The 22,196-nt window shown below is 56.1% G+C and overlaps 2 protein-coding genes across 14 annotated transcripts in view; one reads left to right on the top strand and one right to left on the bottom strand.

Moving 5' to 3' along the window:
* Nucleotides 1–83: 83 nt before the first annotated feature.
* Nucleotides 84–5,542, bottom strand: MST1 (macrophage stimulating 1). Of its 12 annotated transcripts, none has more exons than XM_017868062.1 (19): nt 5,298–5,373; nt 4,716–4,897; nt 3,874–4,021; nt 3,685–3,797; nt 3,493–3,607; nt 3,278–3,414; nt 3,076–3,196; nt 2,785–2,931; nt 2,442–2,702; nt 2,197–2,327; nt 1,996–2,098; nt 1,732–1,868; nt 1,605–1,640; nt 1,396–1,516; nt 1,147–1,224; nt 873–1,019; nt 685–791; nt 449–588; nt 84–323 (listed from the first exon to the last, which is right to left on the bottom strand). In XM_017868062.1, the coding sequence occupies exons 2-19, from the start codon at nt 4,807–4,809 to the stop codon at nt 162–164; spliced, it is 2,298 nt and encodes a 765-aa protein (XP_017723551.1). In that variant the 5' UTR covers nt 4,810–4,897; nt 5,298–5,373; the 3' UTR covers nt 84–161. The 12 variants fall into 12 exon arrangements, 11 of the variants coding, with proteins under 11 accessions (XP_017723551.1, XP_017723554.1, XP_017723553.1 ...); XM_017868065.1 differs by having other exon boundaries at nt 1,992–2,098; nt 2,554–2,702; XM_017868064.1 differs by having other exon boundaries at nt 1,992–2,098; nt 2,813–2,931.
* Nucleotides 5,543–5,644: 102 nt separating this feature from the next.
* RNF123 (ring finger protein 123) overlaps nt 5,645–22,196 on the top strand; it is a 33,536-nt gene continuing 16,984 nt past the window's right edge. Inside the window, exons 1-23 of one of the 2 annotated variants that reach the window (XM_017868058.1) lie at nt 5,645–5,741; nt 7,256–7,373; nt 7,551–7,635; nt 13,714–13,793; nt 13,934–14,028; nt 14,456–14,510; nt 14,623–14,708; nt 15,011–15,097; nt 15,325–15,392; nt 15,550–15,675; nt 16,023–16,137; nt 16,224–16,328; nt 16,783–16,908; nt 17,028–17,120; nt 17,192–17,265; nt 18,051–18,168; nt 18,369–18,468; nt 18,643–18,704; nt 18,895–18,966; nt 19,194–19,314; nt 19,963–20,064; nt 21,502–21,608; nt 21,835–22,033. In XM_017868058.1, coding sequence (XP_017723547.1) covers nt 7,292–7,373; nt 7,551–7,635; nt 13,714–13,793; nt 13,934–14,028; nt 14,456–14,510; nt 14,623–14,708; nt 15,011–15,097; nt 15,325–15,392; nt 15,550–15,675; nt 16,023–16,137; nt 16,224–16,328; nt 16,783–16,908; nt 17,028–17,120; nt 17,192–17,265; nt 18,051–18,168; nt 18,369–18,468; nt 18,643–18,704; nt 18,895–18,966; nt 19,194–19,314; nt 19,963–20,064; nt 21,502–21,608; nt 21,835–22,033 — 2,158 coding nt within the window. In that variant the 5' untranslated portion in view covers nt 5,645–5,741; nt 7,256–7,291. The other variant, XM_017868059.1, reaches the window with a different exon arrangement.

The raw sequence follows: 22,196 nt of genomic DNA, 5'->3' as shown, positions 1-22,196 counted from the left end.
AGGGTGTGCTGGGCTCAAGCCACCCAGGCCCTAGCAAGGAGTCACTGACTCATTTCCTGGAAGCAGAGGCTAAGAAGCATCTGTACAGGCATAAAGAGGAAAAGTGGCTTTATGTCTGACAAGTTTTGTCCTCCCCAAGGTATATGGGGTCAAGGCTGGGCCTAAGCCAGTCTCATGACCTTGTGAATCCAGTCTACAAACACAGAGACACGCGTGAAGACGGCTGGCCAGCGGGACCTTGCGCACACTCGGTTGGGAATTATAATTCCTTCCAGGACCCAGCAGTTGTGGGTAAAGCAGGCAAGTGGGCCCCCGTAGTCACCCTGGGAGGTAGGAGAACTGATGAGGGCCCTGGGCCACAGCAATGACTAGCCCCCTTCATGATAAAATAGTTCATTTCTAGCCCCCCCATACCCTCCCAGGGCTGGCCCAGGGCCCTGCCACCAACCTCACAGGCCCCCACAGGGGCCAACAGTCCATCAGTGCACATCTCGCTCTCCCGCACACGTCCTCGGTGCTTGATGTTACACTCCTGGTTGGAGATGACGTTCAGCAAAGCCACATTTAGGACTGTGTCATTACCCGTACCTGCAGTGAGGGGAATGGGGAGAAGGAGAGGGCCCTGGAGGAAGATCCAAGGCTGCGCTTCCTGGCTACGAGCAGTCCTGTGCACTATGTTCTTACCTTTGGTCTCACCCCAGCCTGCAATCTCACACTTGGTCCCTGGAGGCACCACATACCATTCAGGAGGCAGACAGATCAGGGCCACACGCTGGTTCAGGGTCACAGATCTTTAGCAAGAATGGGGGCACTCAGGGTCTGAGGCCACAAGGCCCAGTCCCACCTCACACCCTCCCAGGTTGTCCACATACCTCTCCAGCTTGAGCAGGACAAGCTGGGAGCCTGAGGGCCCACACACCATCTTGGCTACTGGGACCCGCTGTAGGCCTGGCTCTCCATGCTGTGGGTTCTGGAACAGGGTGCCCAACCATACCTCATAGCCCGTGAGAGGCATATGGCTGGGAGAGAAGCTCTGTTAGGTCATTTGTGACTCTCAGTCCATTGCCCCAAGGCTTACTTGTTAGCTTGCCTGGGGAAGGGGGAAGGTGGGATGAGACTGGGTCCCCAAATACAAGGGAGGCTCACCAGGAGGAGAAGCACTGCCGGGCAGTCAGTATCCACTGCTCCTTCACTAGAGACCCGCCGCAGAAATGCTGGCCCTGCCTGGAGGAGTGGGGAATTAGGAAGGGAACAGAGTCCTGGGACAGATGCTAGACCTGCCATCTTCTGGCTAGGACCTCTGGGGGCAGGGATAGATTCCCAACCCCCAGTGGGATAACCACAGAGGACACCACCTCAGCTCCTCTCTGTGGGAGACAAGCAGTTGTGCCTCACCGATTCCGCAAGCTGACTGTCCAGGGTGAGTTGCCCGGATGGCCCCCAACCACACGCAGCTTGGAAAGACGCTGATCCAGTCGATCCACCCTCTTGCCACACTTCTCAAACTGCACCTGGTCTGTAGGATGGGATGGGATGGATGAAACCCAGACTGTGTGGATGTGGTGGGCTAAAGGGCCCAACCCATAACTGGCCCAACTCCTAACCTGGGGGGTCTAGGATTGATGGCGGCTGGTCATCAGCTGAAAGACAAAGTTCACTGGGGTTAAGGGAGCCAGCCTTTGGTGGTGGCGGTTGAGGCAAGGTCATGGGGGAAGCATCACTAGTGCTCACCGCAGCGTCGCAGGGCACAGTAGTCGAATGGGGTCCCTGGGTCCATCGTGTAGCACCAGGGCCCATGGCTATCCCCATCTGGGTTCCGGCAGAAGTTCTCCTCCAGTTGTGCATGCGGTTCAGGGGTAAACGTGAACCTAGGCGGGAGCGGGAGCAAAATCGTGGCAGAGTAGTCCCAACCATCTCCAGGCTCTGGTCCCAGACACCAAAGCATGCCGCCCCGGGGTTAGGGCCCTGGCGGGGCCGGGAGCACCAGGAACTCACTGCGGCTTGTGCGGTGTCTCAGCGGACCAGCGCTGGCACTGGACACCCTTGCGGGTCTTGCTGACCGTGCCGCGGTACTGCTCCCCTGTGCCGTGGTAGCAGTCTGCGGCGGGTGGGGGCAGCCATCAGGCCGAGACCTCGCCCTGGCCCTCCGGTTCCAGGCTTCCAGCCCCAGCTCTAGCCCCCAAGCTCGGGCCTCACCCTGGGGCCGCACGTCGTCCGCACAGCGCCGAATCTGGTAGCAAAAGGCCACGCGCATGCCGGGCCGCAGTGTGAAGCACCAGGGCGCCTCTGAGCCGTCGGGGTTCCGGCAGAAGTTCTCCCGAAGGTCTCTAAGCAGGCACTCCACTCATTCCTAGCCCGCCAGCCTCCAGCCCTAAGCCCGTGACTACCCTCCTCCCGTCTCACCCGCGGCAGCACGTCCCAACGCCCGCCCCCCACCTCACTTGCACGCGTATTTTTCTGGCGTAAATCGGTGCTGATGCGGGATTTGTGCGTCCCAACGCTGGCAAGGTACGCCCGCGGTGGTGGTATTGGCTGTGCCCCGGTAGCCCTCACCCTTCCCGCGGAAGCAGCTGACAGTCGTGGCCTCGTGGCGGGGCTGTGCCTCGGATCCTTCGATGGACCGATATAGGTCGGACCCCGAGCTATAGCTGAGATCCCTCTGGGGCTGGGACCAAACCCACCTTTCGCAGGTGTACGGTACTCTAAGGGATATGCTCTCAGGTCACGACCAGCCCCTCTTCCCTCCCCAGCCAAGCCACGCCCCTCCCCAAGGTTCCCAGGTACCCTCCCAGGCCCGGTTCCCGCCGTCTACCGCAGCGGGGAAGGTCACAGAACTCTCGCTCGAGCTGCGGATCCGTAGTGTAGCACCAGGGCCGCTCGGAGCCGTCAGGATTCCGGCAATAGTTGTCGTCTAGACCTTGGTCGAGGAACCTGGGGGCGGTAATGGGGCGTGAACAAGACCCTGGGACTCAGGCTTGTCTGGCCCCGCCCAATTGCCCTACACGGAGCCCTGCCCCTGGAGTCCTGGACCTTCCCTAGCCCGGCCCCCTGGTCGCCGCCACCGCCTGCGCGTACTTGCTCGGCTCGAAGGGGTGCTGGTGCGGGTGCTGGAGATCCCAGCGCTGGCACTCGCGCCCTGACTCCGTGCGATCCACCGCGCCGCGGTAATCCTCGCCATTACACCAAACACACGCGGCTGGAGACAAACAGCCAGTGGGTTCGTGGACGGGCGTGGGCTTGTCCATCCACTCTCCCAGCTTGACCCGGCGTCGCTTACCCTCCCGGCAGGATTTGATGCCGCAGCTCTGGAAGCGCACGGCAGGGTCTGTTGTGTAGCACCAAGGACCTCCGGGGTCGCCATCAGGGTTACGGCAGAAGTTCTCTTCCAGGCCATTCCGGAGCGTGGGCGTGTATCTGAGGGCTCAGAACATCACTATAGTGTGTGCCAGGGGAAGGCCCCAGGCCGGGACGGAGGGAACGTGTTTGTCTCACCTGTGATCATTCGGGAACTTGTGGCTCCAAGCCTGGCAGGGCAGGCCACCTACGGTTGTGGCCACGGTGCCCCGGTACCCAACCCCATTGTCCATGATGCAGGTCCGTATGTAGTCTGGGAGCAAGAGACGGAAGATCAACTTGGGCTGAGGTCCCCTATTTCCCACCCTGTCCCTCTCCACCCCTACTCGCCTTTCTTCTGGAAGAGGTCACAGCGCCCAGAACGCTGCAGCCGCGTGTGGGGCGAGTGTTGAGTCCATGGCAGCAGTTGGCAACCATGGCTGCTCACATTGTAGTGGAAGGCCCTGGAGAAGGCACAGGGTAACGCCACAGCCCAGGCTCCCCTGCCCCCAGTCTTATCCAGGCCCAGTGGCCACTCACTGGCAGTCCAGTAAGGGCCCACAGCGACCAGCACACTCTTCAGCATCTGCCACATCCTCCTGCCAAGGCCCGGGCACCACTGCATGTAGCAGGTGCTGTAGCTCTGTGCCCCGGAGCACCTGGAAGTCATTCAATGGCGAGCGCTGCCCTGCAGAGTGGGCATGAGTGGGTGCGGGTCAGGTGGGCATACATGTCAGTAATGTGTATTGGCATGTCCACACTTTGTTCTTTCAGGGGATCAAAGCTACAAAAGTTCTGGGATGGACCCTGTATGCACTTTCAAGGGCCAGTCTAGCTCCCCTGCACAGATACTTGAGAAAAAAATTTCCCCTGGGAAGCAGGCCCAGACTTGGTAGTTATCACCAGTGCCTCTGTTTAGTGGCAGGCACCGGGCTCAGATCTAACATGTACGCTCTGTGAGAGCAGTGGGTGATGGAGCCTGCCCCATCTCATCTCTCAAATGAGAATGCTAAGGCCCAGAGCCATCACGTTACCCAGCCAGGGGCCCTGGCTAGGCATTCAGACACCAAATCTGGGCTCTCACCTGCACAGGGGCATATGCTAGGTTAGAGGGGTAGATCAGGCTCAGGAGAGGTCACTAACTGCTGTGTGCGTGCATCTGTGTGGTCCCAACACTGCCTCAGTGCTAGAGCAGACGTGCTAATAGAGGCCTAAGTGGGCAATGTATGTGTGTTCCTAGGGCTTCCCAGCTGTGCTCAAGAGGCCAAGGTTACTGCCCCATGTCCACTGAGCCTCTGGCTCCCCAGCTTTTTTCTCATCCTAGGAGGATGGGCCCAACCCCCTCCTGAAGATAGATGGAGATCAGGGTGGGGGGCACTCACCAGGGACCCCTAAGCATTGGGTCAGAAGTAGCAAGAGTGGGAGCCACTCCATCCTTCTGGCTGGAGGCTGCACTGTGACCCACCACAGCCCCATCCGCGAAGTTGTGAAACCTGTCCCTACGGGATTGGGTGGCTCTGGCTCCACACGTCAGGTCAGGGCCTGCTGGACCCTGACCTGAGACCTGGTGACAGGAGCCATGAGGGGCCAGGCCTTAGGTCCCATAGGTCAGTTGCAAGGGCCTAGTACAGCTAGCCCCCTGAGAGGCCTCCCTACTAAGTGGACAGGTGTTAGGAAGGTTTCGTGGGGACACTTGAGGTGCCCTGGGATTGGGGTGAAACCCCTCTGCAGCCTAGTCGCCCAAGGGCATTGTGAAAGTGAGAGCTGCTAAAGGTCTGGGTTCCAGCCCCTGGGTGACATTAAACTTTTCTGAATTTCAGTTTTTCCCTGTAAATTGGGGGAAAATTACTTGCTCCAGCTTCAACACTGCCTCCCCTCCACCCTTTTGCTGCCACCTTATCAGGCCCCAGCTGTAGGCAGGTCAGCCCACGCCCGGCTGCAGAGCCCAGGGAGGCCCATCTCACCCGCCAGAAGTGTCATTCCAGGGGTGAGCGAGGCTGTCCACCAGGACTAAATAAGGGTGGAGGTAACAGGTAGCAGGGACTCTGGCAGGAACGGCCTTTCAGACGTTTTAAGGACCGTCTGAGCGGGGCCTCCAAGTATGGGTAGGAGACAGGCGGCCTAGGGATTCCGGTTAGCACGTCGCATTCTGCCGCAGCAGGACTGGGAGCATCCCCAGAGCAGGCGGAGGTCGGAGGTGGTGTGGCCTTCCGGCAAAGCTGAGGCCTGGAACAACCCTGTGGGAGGCCCTGGAGGGGGTCCACTAGCGGAGGCTGGGCTCGGGTCAGTGCGCGTGCGCGGCTGGAGGCGCTGCGCGCGAGCGTGCGCGTGATTTGGCCCTGGACGGACGCCGTAGCCAAGAGGTTGGGCGGATGTTGTGAGCCGGGTCGCGGCTGCCGAGGCTCGGGGTGAGTGAGGGGCGGCCGGGCTCTGAGCCTGGTGGGTTCCGGCTGCTCCCTTCGCGGTCCAGGCTAGTCCAGTGCGAGGGCAGCTGCAGCGCAAGGATCGTGGTGCTAAACTCCGAGCGGGAGCTGTTCTGGCAGGTCCTCTGGAGCTTGGGGCCAGGCGGGGGCGACTTGGGGGAGCCATGCCCCGCCCTCGCTGTCCTTGGGCTCCCAGACGGAGTAGGTTAGGTTTTGAGCCCGATTACCCCGGCGGGGCTGGATGGGATAGCCGTGACAGGGAGTCCCCGGGCGGGGACAAGGTCCGTCTCTCACCTGGGTCCTCAGCAACTGACACCCGGAGTGGGTGTCTCGAAGGTTTGCTCATCAAATGAATGACTGCGTTTAATCAGACCTTCAACTACTCTGGTAATGAAGGGGCACCGATCACGGACGCCCACCGAGGGCCCGAGGTCGGGAAAACCACCTTCCCGAGGGGCAGGCGTGGTGCATACCCACAAGGGTTTATGGCGGGAGTAGAGGATCTGTTTGGGGTGAGATAAGAGACTGAGCTGCAGAGTAGGGAGTGCTGGCTAAGGCAGTGCTGCAGAGGGAAACTCTAGAACTGCGCTGTCTAATAGAACTTTATATGGTGGTGGGAATTTCTACCTTTGTGCTGTCCAATAGAGTAACCATTAGCCACATGCGGTCATTGAACTCTTGAAATGTGGCTAAGGCAACTGAGAAATCTAATTGTTAATTTTTAAAACTTTAAATTTAAGTAACCTCATGTGGATGATGGCTGCTGTGTTGGACAGCACAGCTACACATCAGTGAGGCCAGCACCAGGGACTCAGTGCAGGTTCTGGAGCAGCTGTAGCAGCAACATGATATGAGGGATAGATGCACTAGGAGGACCAGTGGAGTTTGCCATGAGGGCTGGGCAAAGGTGGTGCTTGGATGAGGTGGGAGGCCCCATGTGTGAGTGGAAACAGGGGAACTATCAGGACCATGGATAAAAGAAGGGAGGAACCCAGGGCTGAGGAAAGAGCCTCCAGCCTTGTGGGGAGTAAGTGGGACTTATGGCTAGAGATGACCAGACCAGTGGTGGTCTGCACTTGGGGGAATGTGTAGGATTCTTGCTTCTGGTTGTGAGCTGGACTCAGGATGGCTTACAACTGAGATGGAAACAGGGGCTGTGCCCCAGGACACCTCACTTTGGACATTTTGCTCTAATTTCCACAGAGCTGAGACATTTAGTTACGGTTCAGCAAAAATATATCTGGTACCTGCTCTCTGCCCAGCCCTGTGCTGGGCATAGGGACACTGGAGAACAAGAAGTGGTCCCTGTCACATGGGCCTAGACCCCGGCTACCCTCCCTGTGTAGGAAGCTGGGGACCCCTGCATTCCCCTGCCCTATGTGTTAATGTGCATGCCCCTGGCCTCACCTGCTCCCAAGCCTTCCTGCCATGGCAGGACTGAGGTCAGGTTTGGGGGCCCCTGGCTGGCCCTGAGTAGACAGGCTTTGTGTCTGGCTCAGCCTCCAGGACCACTGGCTGCCCATGAGAGATGAAGGATGGCATCCAAGGGGGCCGGCATGTCTTTCTCCCGCAAGAGCTATAGGCTGACCTCAGATGCTGAGAAATCCAGGGTCACAGGTAAGGGCTGGCAGGGAAGGAAGGAGGCTCCTCTTGTTGGGAGGAGAAGGAAGGGACAAAGGCCTCAGGCCTTGCTGCATCTGTGGCTGGCCTAAGACCAGAAGTCTCTGGGGCCAGCAGGGGCCAGGAGCTGCACTGATCATGTGGCCCTTTTCTCCCTTCTGACTTGTGGCTCAGGTATTGTGCAGGAGAAGCTGCTGAATGACTACCTGAATCGCATCTTTTCCTCTTCTGACCATGCACCCCCAGCAGCCACCAACAGGTATGGCTGGGTGGGTGGCTCCTCCTCACTCCACTGGACCAGACCAGAGCAGGGAGGCTGCAGTTGTAGGGAAAGGGAGCCTGGGCTCTGGACAGATAGGCTTAGACTCTGTTCTTACTGTGCTCCTGGCTGCAAGATCTTTGGCCAGAGAGTCTGCCTTGCATACTCTGTCTGCTTCTTCCTGTCTCCAGGCAGTGCTAGTTCCTTCTGAGAATCAGGGAGCAGAGGTCAGGGAGTGGGTGCACATTCATGCCCAGCTAGCACCTGGCACCTACTCCACACCCAGCATCTGGCCCTGTATGTACCTGCCCACACCTTGGCCTCAGCCTGCCCCCTTGTAGCTTCTGACTGATCTTGTAAAGAACAAACTCCTCCAGGGCCTTTTTTTTACAAGTTTAATACTTTAAAGTGTAGTCAGTATAAAAGTTACAAGTACATTTTAGCAGAAACTTAAGAGACAGAGGGCCAGGCACAGTGGTTCACACCTGTAATCCCAGCACTTTGGGAGGCCAAGGTGGGTGGATTGCTTGAGTCCAGGAGTTCAAGACCAGCCTGAGCAACATGGCAAGACCCCATCTCTACAATAAAATATAGAAATTAACTGGTCATGGTGGCGTGGACTTGTAGTCCCAGCTATTAGGGAGGATGATGTGGGAGGATCACTTGGGCCTAAGAGGTTGAGGCTGCAGTGAGCTGGCCTCTGCATGCCGCTGCACTCTAGCCTGGGTGACAGAGCAGGATCCTGTCTCAAAAAAAAGAAGGAAAAGCACCTGCTATCTTGTTATTTTAGCATGACCATTCAAATGTGATTCTTTTCTGTTTTGTTTCTTTGTGTTAACATTCTTAATTTTTAATTTTTGTGAGTATGTAGTAGGTATATATGTTTATGGGGTACCTGAGATACTTTGATACAGGGCATGCAATGCATAATAACCACATCATGGGAAATGGGGTATCCATCCCCTCAAGCATTTATCCTTTGTGTTATAAACAATCTAGTTATACTCTTTTAGTTATTTTTAAATGTACAATTATTATTTACTGTAGTCACCCTGTTCTGCTACCAGATAGGTCTTATTAATTCTATTTTTTTGTACCCATTAGCCATCCCCATCTCCCCACAAGCCCTACACTACTACCCTTCTAAGCCTCTGGTAACCATCCAGTACTTTGCCTGCATGAGTTCAATTGTTTTAATTTTTAGCTCTCACAAATAAGTTATAACATGCAATGTTTGTCTTTTTCTGCCTGGCTTATTTCACTTAACATAGTGACCTCCAGTTCCATCCATGTTGTTGCAAATGACAGGATCTCATTCTTTTTTATGGCTGAATAGTACTCCGTTGTGTATATGTACCATGTTTTCTTTATTTATGCATTTGCTGATGGACACTTAGATTGCTTCCAAATCTTGGCTATTGTGAACAGTGCTGCAACAAACATGGGAATGCAGATATCTCTTCGATATACTGATTTCCCTTCTTTCAGGTATATACCCAGCAATGGGACTGCTGGATCTTATGGTAGCTCAGTTTTTAGTTTAGCTTTTTTTTTTTTTTTTTTGAGACGGAGTTTTCCTCTTGTTGCCCAGGCTGGAGTGCAGTGGCATGATCTTGGCTCACTGCAACCTCCACCTCCCGAGTTCTAGCGATTCTCCTGCCTCAGCCTCCCGAGTAGCTGGGATTACAGACACACACCACCACGCCCTGCTAATTTTGGTACTTTTAGTAGAGATGGGGTTTCGCCATGTTGGCCAGGCTGGTCTCGAACTCGTGGCCTCAGGTGATCCTCCCACCTTGACGTCCCAAAGTGCTGAGATTACAGGCATGAGCCACCACACCTGGCCAATTTTTAGTTTTTTAAGGAACCTCCAAACTGTTCTCGATAGTGATTGCACTATCATAATTTACATTCCCACTAACAGCGTACAGGGGTTCCCTTGTTCCACATCATCGCCAGCATTTGTTATTTCCTGTCTTTTGGATATAAGTCATTTTAACTGGGGTGAGATGATATCTCATTGTAGTTTTGATTTGCATTTCTCTGATGACCAGTGACATTGAATACCTTTTCATATGCCTGTTTACCATTCGTATGTTTTCTTTTTTTCTTTTCTTTTCTTTTTTTTTTTTTTGAGACGGAGTCTCACTTTGTCGCCCAGGCTGGAGTGCAGTGGCGCGATTTCGGCTCACTGCAAGCTCCGCTTCCTGGGTTCACGCCATTCTCCTGCCTCTGCCTCCCTAGTAGCTGGGACTACAGGCGCCCACCACTGCGCCAGGCTAATTTTTTTGTATTTTTAGTAGAGACGGGGGGTTTCACCATTTTAGCCAGGATGGTCTCGATCTCCTGACCTCATGATCCGCCCGCCTCGGCCTCCCAAAGTGCTGGGATTACAGGCGTGAGCCACCGCGCCCAGCCCATTCATATGTTTTCTTTTGAAAAATGCCTATTCGTATATTTTCCCCATCTTTTGATGGAATTATTAGTTTTTTTCCTATAGAGTTGTTTGTGTTCTTTATATATTCTGGTTATTAATCCCTTCTCAGGTGGGTAGTTTGCAAATATTTTCTCCCATTTGTGGGCTGTCTCTTCACTTTGTTGATCATTTACTTTGCTCTGCAGAAGCTTTTTAACTTCATGTCTGTTTTCTTTATCTCATAATGTATGTAGTTCAGATTATGCTGTATAGAAAACTTTTAAAAAATTTGTCACCTTCAGTTCTTAAAACATTTTTATTGAGCTATGATTAATATACAATAAACTACACATATTTAAAGTATACAATTTGATAAGTGTTAACATATAACCCATGAAACCATCACTGCCATCAAGGTAATGGACATGTCCCTCACTTCCAAAAGTTTATAGAAGTTTGCATCCTATTTTTATCATCAAATGTTATCCCGCGAGTATTTTTCCACATTATCAATTTATCTTACTGAGCGTCTTTAGGGCCGGGGGTCTGCTGTGGCCCATACAACTGCCCTAGTTTGGAAGGACTTTTGCTTTTGTAAACAATGCTGTGAGGATGCCCAGGGCTGGAGTTATGTGGCTAGAGTGTTTGAACTGCAGTCACTTTTAAGACTGTTGCCAGATTACTTCTTCAAAGGATCAAGTAGGTTCTCCCTCCCTGCAGTGAGGCACGGTTGTCCCTGTCTCTCACCCCCTCTGCAGCCTTAGCTGTTCTGTCTTTCACGACTTCTGCTCTTTAGTCAGGTCCAAAAGGCAGCATCATTACCTGTTCTATTTAAGTAGCTGTGGTGGTCAGAAAGTTCCTGCTTGCAGAGAGTTCCTGCCCACCCCCACCCCATACTCAGTCCTGGCCTGTTCCCAGAGCCATCTGATCCCTATCTCATGTGATACCAGAGATGGTCCTGCTGCTGCTGCTGCTGCTGCTGTGGCTGCCAGGAGAGAGAGCAGGTGGTAGGGCCATCAGTCAGTGGTTATGGGGTTTCAGGGCCCTGAACTGGAGCCTAGGAGATCCAGAAAGGTCAGGCAAGTTGCTAGTCTTGGCCAAATGGGCAGCGCTGCAGGCACTCAGTGGTGGCTGTCTCAGGCTGACTGCCCACAGATATGTGCAGTCTGCTCTCAGGATCAGGCACACGACTTTTGGGGTCAGGTACAAGAGTAGCCATCCCAAGTGTGGGCTTGTTAATTGTTTTCTTTTGAGACAGGGTCTCGCTATGTCATAGTCATAGCTCACTGCAGCCTCAAAGTCCCCGGCTCAAGAAATCCTCCCACCTAAGCCTCCCACATATCTGGGACCACAAGCACATGCCACAGCACCCAGCTAATTTTTTTTCTTTTTTTTTAAGAGACAGGGTCTTCCTGTGTCACCCAGGCTGGTCTCAAACCCCTGGGCTCAAGTGATTCTCCCACCTCAGCATCCCAAAGTGCTGAGACTACAGCTGTGAGCCACCATGGTTGGCCTATAACTGCTTTTGAGGAAGGCTACTTTATCCTTGGGCCCACTGGGGTATTCAGAGATGGGGTTGGCTTTAGCCTTCTATGCCACTAGCTGAGCATCCCGACTGCATAGCCACCACCTGGCCTTGGCCTGGGACTGAGCAGGAGTGGGGAGGGGCCTTTATGGATCTCCACTCCTACGGCTCAGGGCTGGGAGTGACTTACACTGGGGGAATATGTGATCCCTGAGCCTGGGTAGTGGCTGCCTTGTCAGGGTGCTTTGTCCCATCTTCGTTCCCTTCCAGAGCCTTCTGTCTGTGTGGATGAGTAGGGAGAAACTGGCATTAAAGGTGGAAGAGCAGGTGGTGGCAGCATGTGGGTAGCCAGGTGTGTAATGGGCCTCCGTTCTGCCTGAGTCCTGCTGGTTACCATCACCCCACTCCCTGCTATTCTTGGGAGCTGAACTCAGGACAGCACTGGCTGGCATTAGACAGTACCCTTTTCCCTCTAGGCATGTGTGTTGAGAGGATAAGGGGGCCACCCAGACAGATTTTTCCCAACTCCTTTGGCTCGAGTAGGTGGGACATGTGCTCTGCTGACCATTTATGGACTGGCGGGTACAGGACAAAGCCATCCAGCAGCTCAGAGGGCTGAGCCTTTCATACTTCCAGGACATGTCCCATTCAACACAGACTCCCCTGGCTGGGTGGTGGCGAGACTGGAATCTGTCCCCAAAGGAACCACAGGCCTAGGGGCAAGGGCGGACTAGGTAGCCTTGGTACTGATCACTTTGGGAACCAGCATTTCTCCCAGCCTTCTTCCAGACATCATCAACACAGCCACCTTTGAGAGTGGGCAGGTTATGTGCTGTGCAGACAGCACATGATATTCCCTGGGCTCTTCACAGCATCTCTGACATAAGCCATTATTCTGTTTTCACAGATGAAGGAATTAAGACTTAGAGAAGGCTACTATATACTATATAAAATGTGTATATACTTATATATAATATATAAATATATTATGTATATATATATATATATTTTTTTTTTTGGAGACTTATTTTTTTTTTGGAGTCTTATTTTGTCACCCAGGCTGGAGTGCAGTGGCGCTATCATGGCTCACTGCAACCTCTGCCTCCTGGGTTCAAACAATTTTCCTGCCTCTGCCTCCCAAGTAGCCGGGATTACAGGTACACACCACCAAGCCCAGCTACTTTTTGTATTTTTAGTAGAGTTGAGATTTCACCATGTTGGCCAGGCTGGTTTTGAACTACTGACCTCGTGATCTGCTCGCTTCAGCCTCCCAAAGTGCTGGGATTACAGGCGTGAGCCACCACACCCGGCCCCTATTTTTTTTTTTTTTCTTTTGAGTCTCGCTCTGTCCCCCTGGCTGGAGTGCAGTGGCACGATCTCTGCTCACTGCAAGCTCCGCCTCCCGGGATCATGCCATTCTCCTGCCTCAGCCTCCTGAGTAGCTGGGACTACAGGCGCCCACCACCACGCCCAGCTAATTTTTTGTATTTTTAGTAGAGACAGTGTTTCACCGTGGTCTCGATCTGACCTTGTGATCCGCCCGCCTCCCAAAGTGCTGGGATTACAGGCGTGAGCCACCGCGCCTGGCCTATTTTTTTTGACAGTCCTGAAGTGTACCATGTTGAACCGATTATACTTTTTTTTTTTTTTTTGGAGACAGAGTCTCACTCTTGTTGCCCGGGCTGGAGTGCAATGACATGATCTCGGCTCACTACAACCTCTGCCCCACCAAGGTTCAAGTGGTTCTCCTGCCTCTGCCTCCCAAGTAGCTGGGATTATATGTACGCACCACCACACCCAGCTAATTTTTGTATTTTAGTAGGGATGGGGTTTTACCATGTGGCCAGGCTGGTCTTGAACTCCTGACCTCAGGTGATCAGCCTGCCTTGGCCTCCCAAAGTGCTGGGATTACAGGCGTGGGCCACCACGCCCAGCCTGGACTGATTATACTTTTGAATTTAGTGGAGAATTCAGCCTTCTGACCTCCTTCCTGCGTGCCAGAGTCTAGGACTAGGCACAGCCCTTTTTGTGGAGTCTAGGCAGCCACACTGTGAGCTCAGGGGAAGGGATGGGATTTAGTGTCATCTGGCTGATTTCAAGGACTTGTGGACCCCTGGCAGCTTCTCACTCTCCCCAGGAAACCCCTGAACTTCCAGAACCTGCCAGAACATTTGGACCAGTTGCTACAGGTGGACAATGAAGAGGAGGAAAGCCAGGGTATGTGGCCGCCTCTGTAGTGGGGTTGGGAGCTGCAGAGCTGGGACCTAGGGGACCTGGAGACATCTGGTGAGCTCAGGACACCCTATGCATCCTGTAAAATGCTCTTCCCTGCCTGACCCCACCTCTCCTCTTTTCAGGACAGGTTGAAGGGCGGCTTGGCCCATCCACTGTGGTCCTGGACCACACAGGTGGCTTTGAGGGGCTTCTCCTGGTGGATGATGACCTGCTGGGGGTGAGTGAGGGTGAGGTTTGGAGACCCAGGTCCATCCCCTTCTGACATAGCCCCAAGCTCCTCCTGATGTGGCCCTAGTCTCTCTACTCATCTTGATGGGGCTGCAGCCAAAACTTGCCCTGCCATGACCCCAGAGCATTGTGTTCTCAGTCCTCAAACTCTCCCGCCAAGCCCTGAAACAGTCTTGATGTGGCCTCAGCCCCCAGCCCTTCCCAGCACAGCCTTCAGTCCCTCTCTCATCCTGCCCTGGCCCAGGATCCCTCCTGATACAAGCCTACCCCCTCCCACCATCCTCAGGCACAGTGCAGTGTTGGCCACCACAGGCAAATACCACCAGGGCTGGCTCAGTTGGGGATGGGGTCTTTTTCCCTTGGGGAGATGCTCTGTGTGCCTGGGAGCAAGCCCACCACCCCTCTTCTTCACCTAGGTGATTGGACACAGCAACTTTGGCACCATCCGCTCTACCACATGCGTGTACAAAGGTGAGACCTTACCCTGCTGTGGCCTAGGTAGTTGGGAGAAAGTTTAAGGGCCCAGGCATGAGGCAAGAGGCAGTCTTTGTCCACCTCGTGGCCCTAACTCAGCTCTTTCCAGGGAAATGGGTCTACGAGGTCCTCATCTCCTCCCAGGGGCTCATGCAGATCGGCTGGTGCACCATCAGCTGCCGCTTCAACCAGGAGGTACAAGTTGGGGAGGGGACCCCTCCCTGGGCCCAGGGAGAGCTTCTCCTGCCGCAGGCCTCATCAGGTCTCTGGATCCCCTCAGAACTGCCCAGGACCCTAACCAACCTGGACTACCCTCTGGAGAAGAAACATGTCCAACCCCATCCCAGGCACCCTAGTTCAGAGAACACCTGTTACTCTTTCCCTCAGATCATCTGCTCCCTTCTCTAGAGCCATATGCGTCCAAGGCTGGTGATTGGTGGGCTGTAGCCCAGCCCCTGCCTGCCTCACCAGGGACCTCACAGGCATTTCCTCCCTAGGAGGGGGTTGGAGATACACACAACTCCTATGCCTATGATGGCAACCGCGTGCGCAAGTGGAACGTGACCACGACGAATTATGGCAAGGTGAGAGCCAAGCGCCTGTGGGTCATCCGCCCCATGACTGTCACTACAGCTTATTTGGAGCCACTGGGCAGCCATAAGGACTATAGGGCACCAGGGAAGGGTCAGGGACCCAGGTCCTTTGTCCTTGTGGCCAGTCTCCCCTGGGTGGTTCTGGAAATGCAGCTGGGGTTCAGAGCCAGCAGGCTGCTGGGCTTCTGTGCATCTGATGAGGCCTCCTCTCATGGCAGGCGTGGGCAGCGGGGGACATCGTGAGCTGCCTGATCGACCTGGATGATGGCACTCTGTCCTTCTGCCTGTGAGTTTCCTATCTCTATGCCCAGGCCTGGTCCTTGGGGCCTCCCAAGACTGCCCCCAGTTTCCTGGGCCCTGTAAGGGGCCAGGCTGAGTTTGATAGCCTGAGGGTGGGCAGCCACATCCTTAGCACTGGCTCACAGGCCCACCCTTCTCCCCAGGAATGGTGTATCACTGGGCACTGCCTTTGAGAACCTGTCCAGGGGCCTGGGCATGGCCTACTTCCCAGCCATCAGCCTCTCTTTCAAGGAGTCCGTGGCCTTCAACTTTGGCAGCCGTCCTCTGCGATATCATTTTGTGAAGATGGCTGTGGGCTGCTCAGAAGTTCTTGGGGAAGCTGGGATGAGGGCAGGGATGCCATGGGCTGGTGGCAGGCCCTGGCTGCTGCAGAGTTAGTGGGGGGCCATGTTGTCGAAGACAACTTTCCTTGCAGTAGCCTGGTTGGTTGGGTGCCCTTGTCTCCGTTGAACAGATGAGGAATGTGAAGTGTCCTCCCTAGGGAGAATAAGTGGGCAAGTTGTGATGCAAACCACCCCTGCCTTAGAGCCCAGGCCCCTGGGGGGGGGGTGGGCAGTGGAGAGGGAGTGGGCATGTCTGAGCCACAGATAAGGCGTTGCTGGCTTAACTCTGGCACCTACCCAGTGGCGGGCTACCGGCCCCTGCAGGACCCACCGAGTGCTGACCTGGTGCGGGCACAGAGGTTGCTGGGCTGCTTCCGGGCAGTGCTGAGTGTGGAGCTGGATCCTGTGGTGAGTTGGGGTCTGAGCCTGGCAGGCTGGGGGACCTCCACAGCCTCCTGCCCCTCATACTTCTCCCTCCTCCCCCCTCCACACAGGAGGGACGGCTGTTGGACAAGGAGAGCTCCAAGTGGCGGTTGCAGGGCCAGCCCACCGTCCTCCTCACACTGGCCCACATCTTCCATCGCTTCGCACCGCTCCTGGTGAGCAGCATTGGGAGGGGAGGAGACAGGCCATGCTAGACACGCCCATGGTAGATGTGCCCTCACTTGGGGCTGCGGTGCTGAGGTGCCCGAGGTCCCGTAGCATTACCTGGTGGGGGCCCCATGTGACCAGGCCCCTCAGACCTCAAAGTCAGTCCTCCAGGGAAACGGGGACGTTGCCAACCAAGGGCATCAGGGGATGTCCTGGAAGGAAGACCGAAGGATAATAACATCACAGGCCAAGGAAACTGCATGTGCCAAGCCTTAGAGGAGCCACGGGGCAATGGCCCTCTTGTCCCTCAGTCAGACCCTGGAAGGGCTCACCTATGTTTGGTGTTGCTCAAGTGGCTCAAGACTCTGTGCCTGAGGCTTCTGCCTCGGCCATGTGCCAGGGCAGGGGTGCCTTGACCAGAGTGGAAAGCTGCTGCCTCACCAGTGCCTGGCCTTGGTGCAGCGCAAGGTGTACCTGGTGGAGGCTGTGCTCATGAACTTCCTGCTGGGCGTCGTGGAGAAGGGCACACCCGCACAGGCACAGTCCGTGGTGCACCAGGTCCTGGACCTCTTGTGGCTCTTCATGGAGGTGAGGCTCCTGACCTCAGGCCTCAGGCCTGGCAGTCAATCTTCACTGGGGTCGGGAAAATACAGGGAGAATCTTGGAAAAGGCCCCAATCATGGCTGCCTTGGCATCTGTTCCCCCAGGACTACGAGGTGCAAGATTGCCTCAAGCAGTTGATGATGTCCCTGCTTCGGCTGTACCGGTTCTCGCCCATCGTCCCAGACCTGGGCCTACAGGTGGGAGCCCCTGCCCCTGCCCTGATTCCCCTGGGACTCGCCTGTCCACTCTGAACACCCCCTCTCCACAGATCCATTACCTGCGGCTCACTATCGCCATCCTGAGGCATGAGAAGTCCCGCAAGTTTCTGCTCAGCAACGTTCTGTATCCTTTCCTTGCTGCCAGGCAGGCCAGACATGGGGTGCCCTCTGGATTCAGCAGAGGCCAGGAAGGGGAGTGTCCATCAGGCCAGGGGTCCCCTGGGAGGATCAGGAGGACCAGAGCTGCCCAACATGTGGCACTTTCTCTACAGAGCAAGGACGAGAGAGCAAAGGACTGAACCTGGCCGGCCATCCTAGCCAGGGGGTTTCGAATGACTGCAGACTCGGGCTATGTGGAGGTGTGGGAGGGGCCACAGGGCCTGCCCTCTTTAGCCACAGCCCAGCACTTTTGTTCATGTTCCACACTGGGGATTCCTGCAAGATCTTTAAGGAGGCAGCTCTTCCTGCTTCCCAGAATTGTTGAGATCTGCGTGAGTGAGTGAGAGAGCATAGCTTTGAGCCCCTGACTGGGAAGCCTGAGCTCATAGCCTTTTTCTTGGTCTGGGGTCTTCCAGCCTCCAGCAGGCAGATACAAAGCTGGAAGACACAGAGGTCAGAGTTGGGGCTTGAGAAAAGGCCCCCAGGCCCTCTCTCCAGCTTGTCTGACAGTCATGTGTTCCTGTGACAAGCCCTTATTGTGCACCTGCTTTGTACTGGACCTGGTGGGCTTAACTGCCACAGCTTTTTGTCAGGGAGCATGCCCTGGGGGTCAGACACATAGCAGCAGCATGCCCCTGTGGTGGTGGGAGAGCTGCGGTAGGCACATCCAGGGATGGGCTCCCGGGGAGGACTCTTGAGGGTGTGCACAGTGCCCTTGGGCAAGCAGAGCCTTGCCTTGACACCCACCAGCTTCGACGTGCTCCGCTCTGTCGTCTTCTTTTACATCAAGAGCCCCCTGCGTGTGGAGGAGGCCGGCCTGCAGGAGCTCATTCCCACCACCTGGTGGCCCCACCGCTCCAGTAGGGAGGTGGGTGCACCCCAAGTGGGATGAGCAGAGGTCATGGTGAGGGCTGGCCTGGGCACCTGGCCACCAGGCACCTAGCATGAGACCTTTTCACTGGCCCTGGTCCCTGGAGCCCTGGGGATGGGGTGTGGGTGTTCTGAGTGAACGAGGCCTGGCTAGGTCCCGGGTGACCCTGCTGTCTTCCACCCGCTACCCCTGCCTAGGGCAAAGAGAGCACGGAGATGAAGGAGGAGACCGCAGAGGAGCGGCTGCGGCGGCGAGCCTACGAACGGGGCTGCCAGCGGCTCAGGAAGCGCATCGAAGGTCAGCCTGCTTTGGGCACAGGGTAGGGTGGGAGGTGTGTGTATGCAGGTGAGGGCGCTTGGAGGTGCCCATGTCTAGGTGGGACTCGGGGAACCCTGGTGGTGGAGCCCTGGCCCAAACCTGCTCCCCATCCACCCATGAGCCTGAGGGCCATGTTCCTCATTTTACCTCCAGTGGTGGAAGAACTACAGGTCCAAATCCTGAAGCTGCTGCTGGACAATAAAGATGACAATGGGGTGAGCGACTCCCAGAGCCCTGGGTGGGGCCCTGTTGGGGGGGGGATGCTGCACTGGGCCTTAAGACCCAGAGGGTGGGAACTGGCTTTGGTTCCCATGGCAGGGGCTGGGGGAAGGTGCATCACTGAGCCAGCCCAGTCTGGGCCTGCATTCTCAGCTCAGCACAGCCTCACTTTTCCCTCCCTCAAAGGGCGAAGCTTCTAGGTACATCTTCCTGACCAAGTTTCGCAAGTTTCTGCAGGAGAACGCCAGTGGCCGGGGGGTAGGTGTCCTCCAGGCCAGCCCACTGTGGACCCCTGGCTGCACTACACAGGCCACGCCCTCAGCACCTGGTGCCTCTCGGACTGCCTTGTCCCTGCCTAGCCCCAAGCTTTTCTCTGCTGCTTTTCCCTCCCTGCTAAACCCTTGACCCTCGGGCAGGACCTTGGATGAGGAATGAGCGAGGCTCTGGGCTGGTACTAATGCATGTTTCATGCCTGGTGCCCACAGAACATGCCCATGCTCTGCCCCCCTGAGTATATGGTCTGCTTCTTACACCGGTTGATCTCTGCCCTGCGCTACTATTGGGATGAATACAAGGCTTCCAATCCCCATGCTTCCTTCAGTGAGGGTGAGTGGCACTGGGGCCTAGGTCAGTGAGGCTAGACGGAGCCAGGCGTAAGGTAGCCCCTAATGTTAGTGCTGAGCTGAGGCTGGGGACTTTGTGGAGCTGTCCCCAGCATCCCGCCTGGTTGAGTCCTACCCAGCCACAGGGGGCTTCTCCACTGGGGCAGCAAGAGCCCTGCAGGCCTGCCGATCCCGTGTTAGCTCTGACTGTCCCACGGGCTCTTACCGTTATGGGCTCTTTTCTTTGGTCCTCACCCCCCATTTCTCTGTGTGTCCTTTATAGGGCTGCCTTGGATGGGTGCTGGGGGGTCCCTGTGTTTGAATCCCCAAGGGTCAGTGGGAGCCTTACCTGCCCTGGATTGGGGGATATCCCACAGGGCTGAGACTGGGCCTTTCTGCTTCTCCCAAGTGAACAGCTGCCATGAGTACCCCCATGACCCCAAGTTATGCAGCTGCTGGCTCTGACCTGAAATGGCAGGGGTGGGGAGGAGGTAGGGGAGGTCTGGGCTCTGGTTCCTCTGTCTGCCTGGGTGGGTGGGTGGCCAAGCCCAGAATTCCCAGGCTGTGCTAGGCCAGATTGGAGGGGAGGGCTGTGGGGAGGGTCTTCCTGCTGGGCACTGACCACTGGTCTGGCCTCCTCAACTCCTCGCAGAGGCCTACATCCCTCCCCAGGTCTTCTATAATGGCAAAGTGGACTACTTTGACCTACAGCGTCTGGGGGGCCTCCTCTCGCACCTGCGGAAGACCCTCAAAGGTGTGTGCAGTCCTGTGGGTTGAGAACAGGTCTGGGGCCAGGTGGGGGACTGTCCCTGAGCCTGCTCAGCTGTGGATGCTGAGCCATCCTATGGCCACCAGAGGGTGCCCGAGTCTCTCCACCCACTCAGGCTGGGAGATACTGATCCACCTGCCCCGCATCTGGGCAGCTTCTCTTTCCCTCCAGCATCCATGCCATAGGGGTCAGGCGTGCCTGGCAGGGGACCAGGGATCTTGGTGAGGTGTGGTTGGGGTGTGCAGGTGCTGCCGGAGCTGCCTTCAGGGATGAGCACAAGCTGCTCTGGTGCAGGGCTGAGGGCACAGCGAGAGCAAGGCCCTGAGCCAGGCATGAATGTGTGTCTGTGCTGTCAGAACCTCTCTGGCTGCCGCAGTGTGGACACCGGAGTGTAGGGGCTGAGAGACAAGGGAGGTCAGGTGTCCACACACAGGAGATAAGGGCCTGCCCCAGGGAGGTAGGAGAGGGCACAGGTGGAGGAGAGGAGTCAGGATGACCCCAGGCTTCCTGCCAGAAGTTGTGTGGATGGGGCTCCATCAGGGAGAGCAGCTGCAGGAGGTGGTGGAGATGAGAAATTCTGTGTTGGACACAGCACGTTTAGCAGGGAGCAAGGCCTGGGTTGGAGGCAGCAAAGGCGGGGTCAGTTGTCAGCATGGAGGTGGGGATGAGCCTGGGATGAGGCTTGGCTCCCACTGGGAGTGCCCAGAATGAAGCAGCCCTGGCATCTCCTTTTGTTTATTGAGTAGTCAGAGTAGGGGAGGCCCTGGAGAGCAGGAGGTCCTGGGAAACAAAACCGGGGACTGGCAGGAAGGGCATGATGGGCTTACATCTATGTAGAATAAAGAAAGTCAATTTGGGCTGGGCGCAGTGACTCACACCTGTAATCCCAGCACTTTGGGAGGCCGAGGTGGGCAGATCACGAGGTCAGGAGATCGAGAACATCCTGGCTAACATGGTGAAACCCTGTCTCTAATTAAAAAAAAATACAAAAAATTAGCCAGGCATGGTGGCGGGCGCCTGTAGTCCCAGCTACCTGGGAGGGTGAGGCAGGAGAATGGCGTGAACCCGGGATGCGGAGCTTGCAGTGAGCCGAGATGGCGCCACTGCACCTCCAACCTGGGCGGCAGAGCGAGACTCTGTCTCAAAAAAAAGAAAAAACAGAAAGTCAATTTGAAAATAAATGAAAAAGAAGGGTGTGATGGGGAAGGCCTCCTGCTACTGAGTGGCGGCTAGACGGGGCCCTTGAGATGCAGAGTGAAGGCTGGGTGGAGCAGGCAGAGGGGTGAGGGGCAGATACGGTGCTAAACCGGGCTGTGCAAGGCCTCCTGCCCAGTGTGCTGGGCTCTCTTACCATCCGGGGCACTTCCACTGTGGCCTCTTGTACCACCACTGGCCTGAGAACCCTCCTGCTCTTCCTCCCAGATGACCTTGCTTCCAAAGCCAACATTGTGATCGACCCACTGGAGCTCCAGTCAACCACCATGGATGACCTAGACGAGGATGAGGAGCCAGCCCCAGCTATGGCCCAGGTGCCGCAGTGGCTGCAGGTGGTGGGATTTGTGTTGGGCTTTACCTGTATCTTGTGGGCAGGGGTCTCATCCAGGGCCACCTCCCACTCCATGCAGGCAAGGGGTTTCTCACCAAGCTGGTTCCTTGCTGTGGGTGGAGGCATGGACCCTCCCTCATGATTCTCTAGCCCTGCGGCCAAGGGAACCCTGAGTCAGCCCTGGTCCTGGCCTCCTTTCTTCACTGCAGCGCCCCATGCAGGCCCTGGCTGTTGGGGGGCCACTGCCCCTGCCCCGGCCTAGCTGGCTCAGTTCTCCAACTTTGGGCCGAGCCAACCGCTTCCTCAGCACAGCGGCTGTGAGCCTCATGACCCCACGGCGGCCTCTGAGCACCTCGGAGAAAGTGAAGGTCCGCACACTGAGCGTGGAGCAGAGGACCCGTGAGGACAGTAGGTGCTGGGTGGGGTCAGGCAGGTCCTCAAAGGACCCTTCGACAGTGTACAATCCCTGCCCCAGGCAAAGCCAAAATACACCCCATGCCCTCCCAGCCCTGTGGCCTGGCAGCATCCCAGGAGTGCAGGAATCACACTCTGAGGGCAGATCAGTGCCACA

Source organism: Rhinopithecus bieti, unplaced genomic scaffold (genome assembly GCF_001698545.2).
Source record: "Rhinopithecus bieti isolate Rb0 unplaced genomic scaffold, ASM169854v2 scaffold_3875, whole genome shotgun sequence".
NCBI classification, from domain to species: Eukaryota; Metazoa; Chordata; class Mammalia; order Primates; family Cercopithecidae; genus Rhinopithecus; species Rhinopithecus bieti.
The sequence above is the reverse complement of the archived record's forward strand: the minus strand, read 5'-3'. Positions and strand labels throughout refer to the sequence as shown.

Coding starts and splice junctions, on each gene's coding strand:
- MST1 (XM_017868060.1), bottom strand. CDS start 4,809: ATGGGGCTGTGGTGGGTCACAGTGCAGCCTCCAGCCAGAAGGATGGAG. Junction 1,869..1,991: donor CACCGCACAAGCCGCAGTGA/GTTCCTGGTGCT, acceptor GCTCCCGCCTAG/GTTCACGTTTACCCCTGAAC. Junction 792..872: donor GTCCTGCTCAAGCTGGAGAG/GTATGTGGACAA, acceptor TTCTTGCTAAAG/ATCTGTGACCCTGAACCAGC.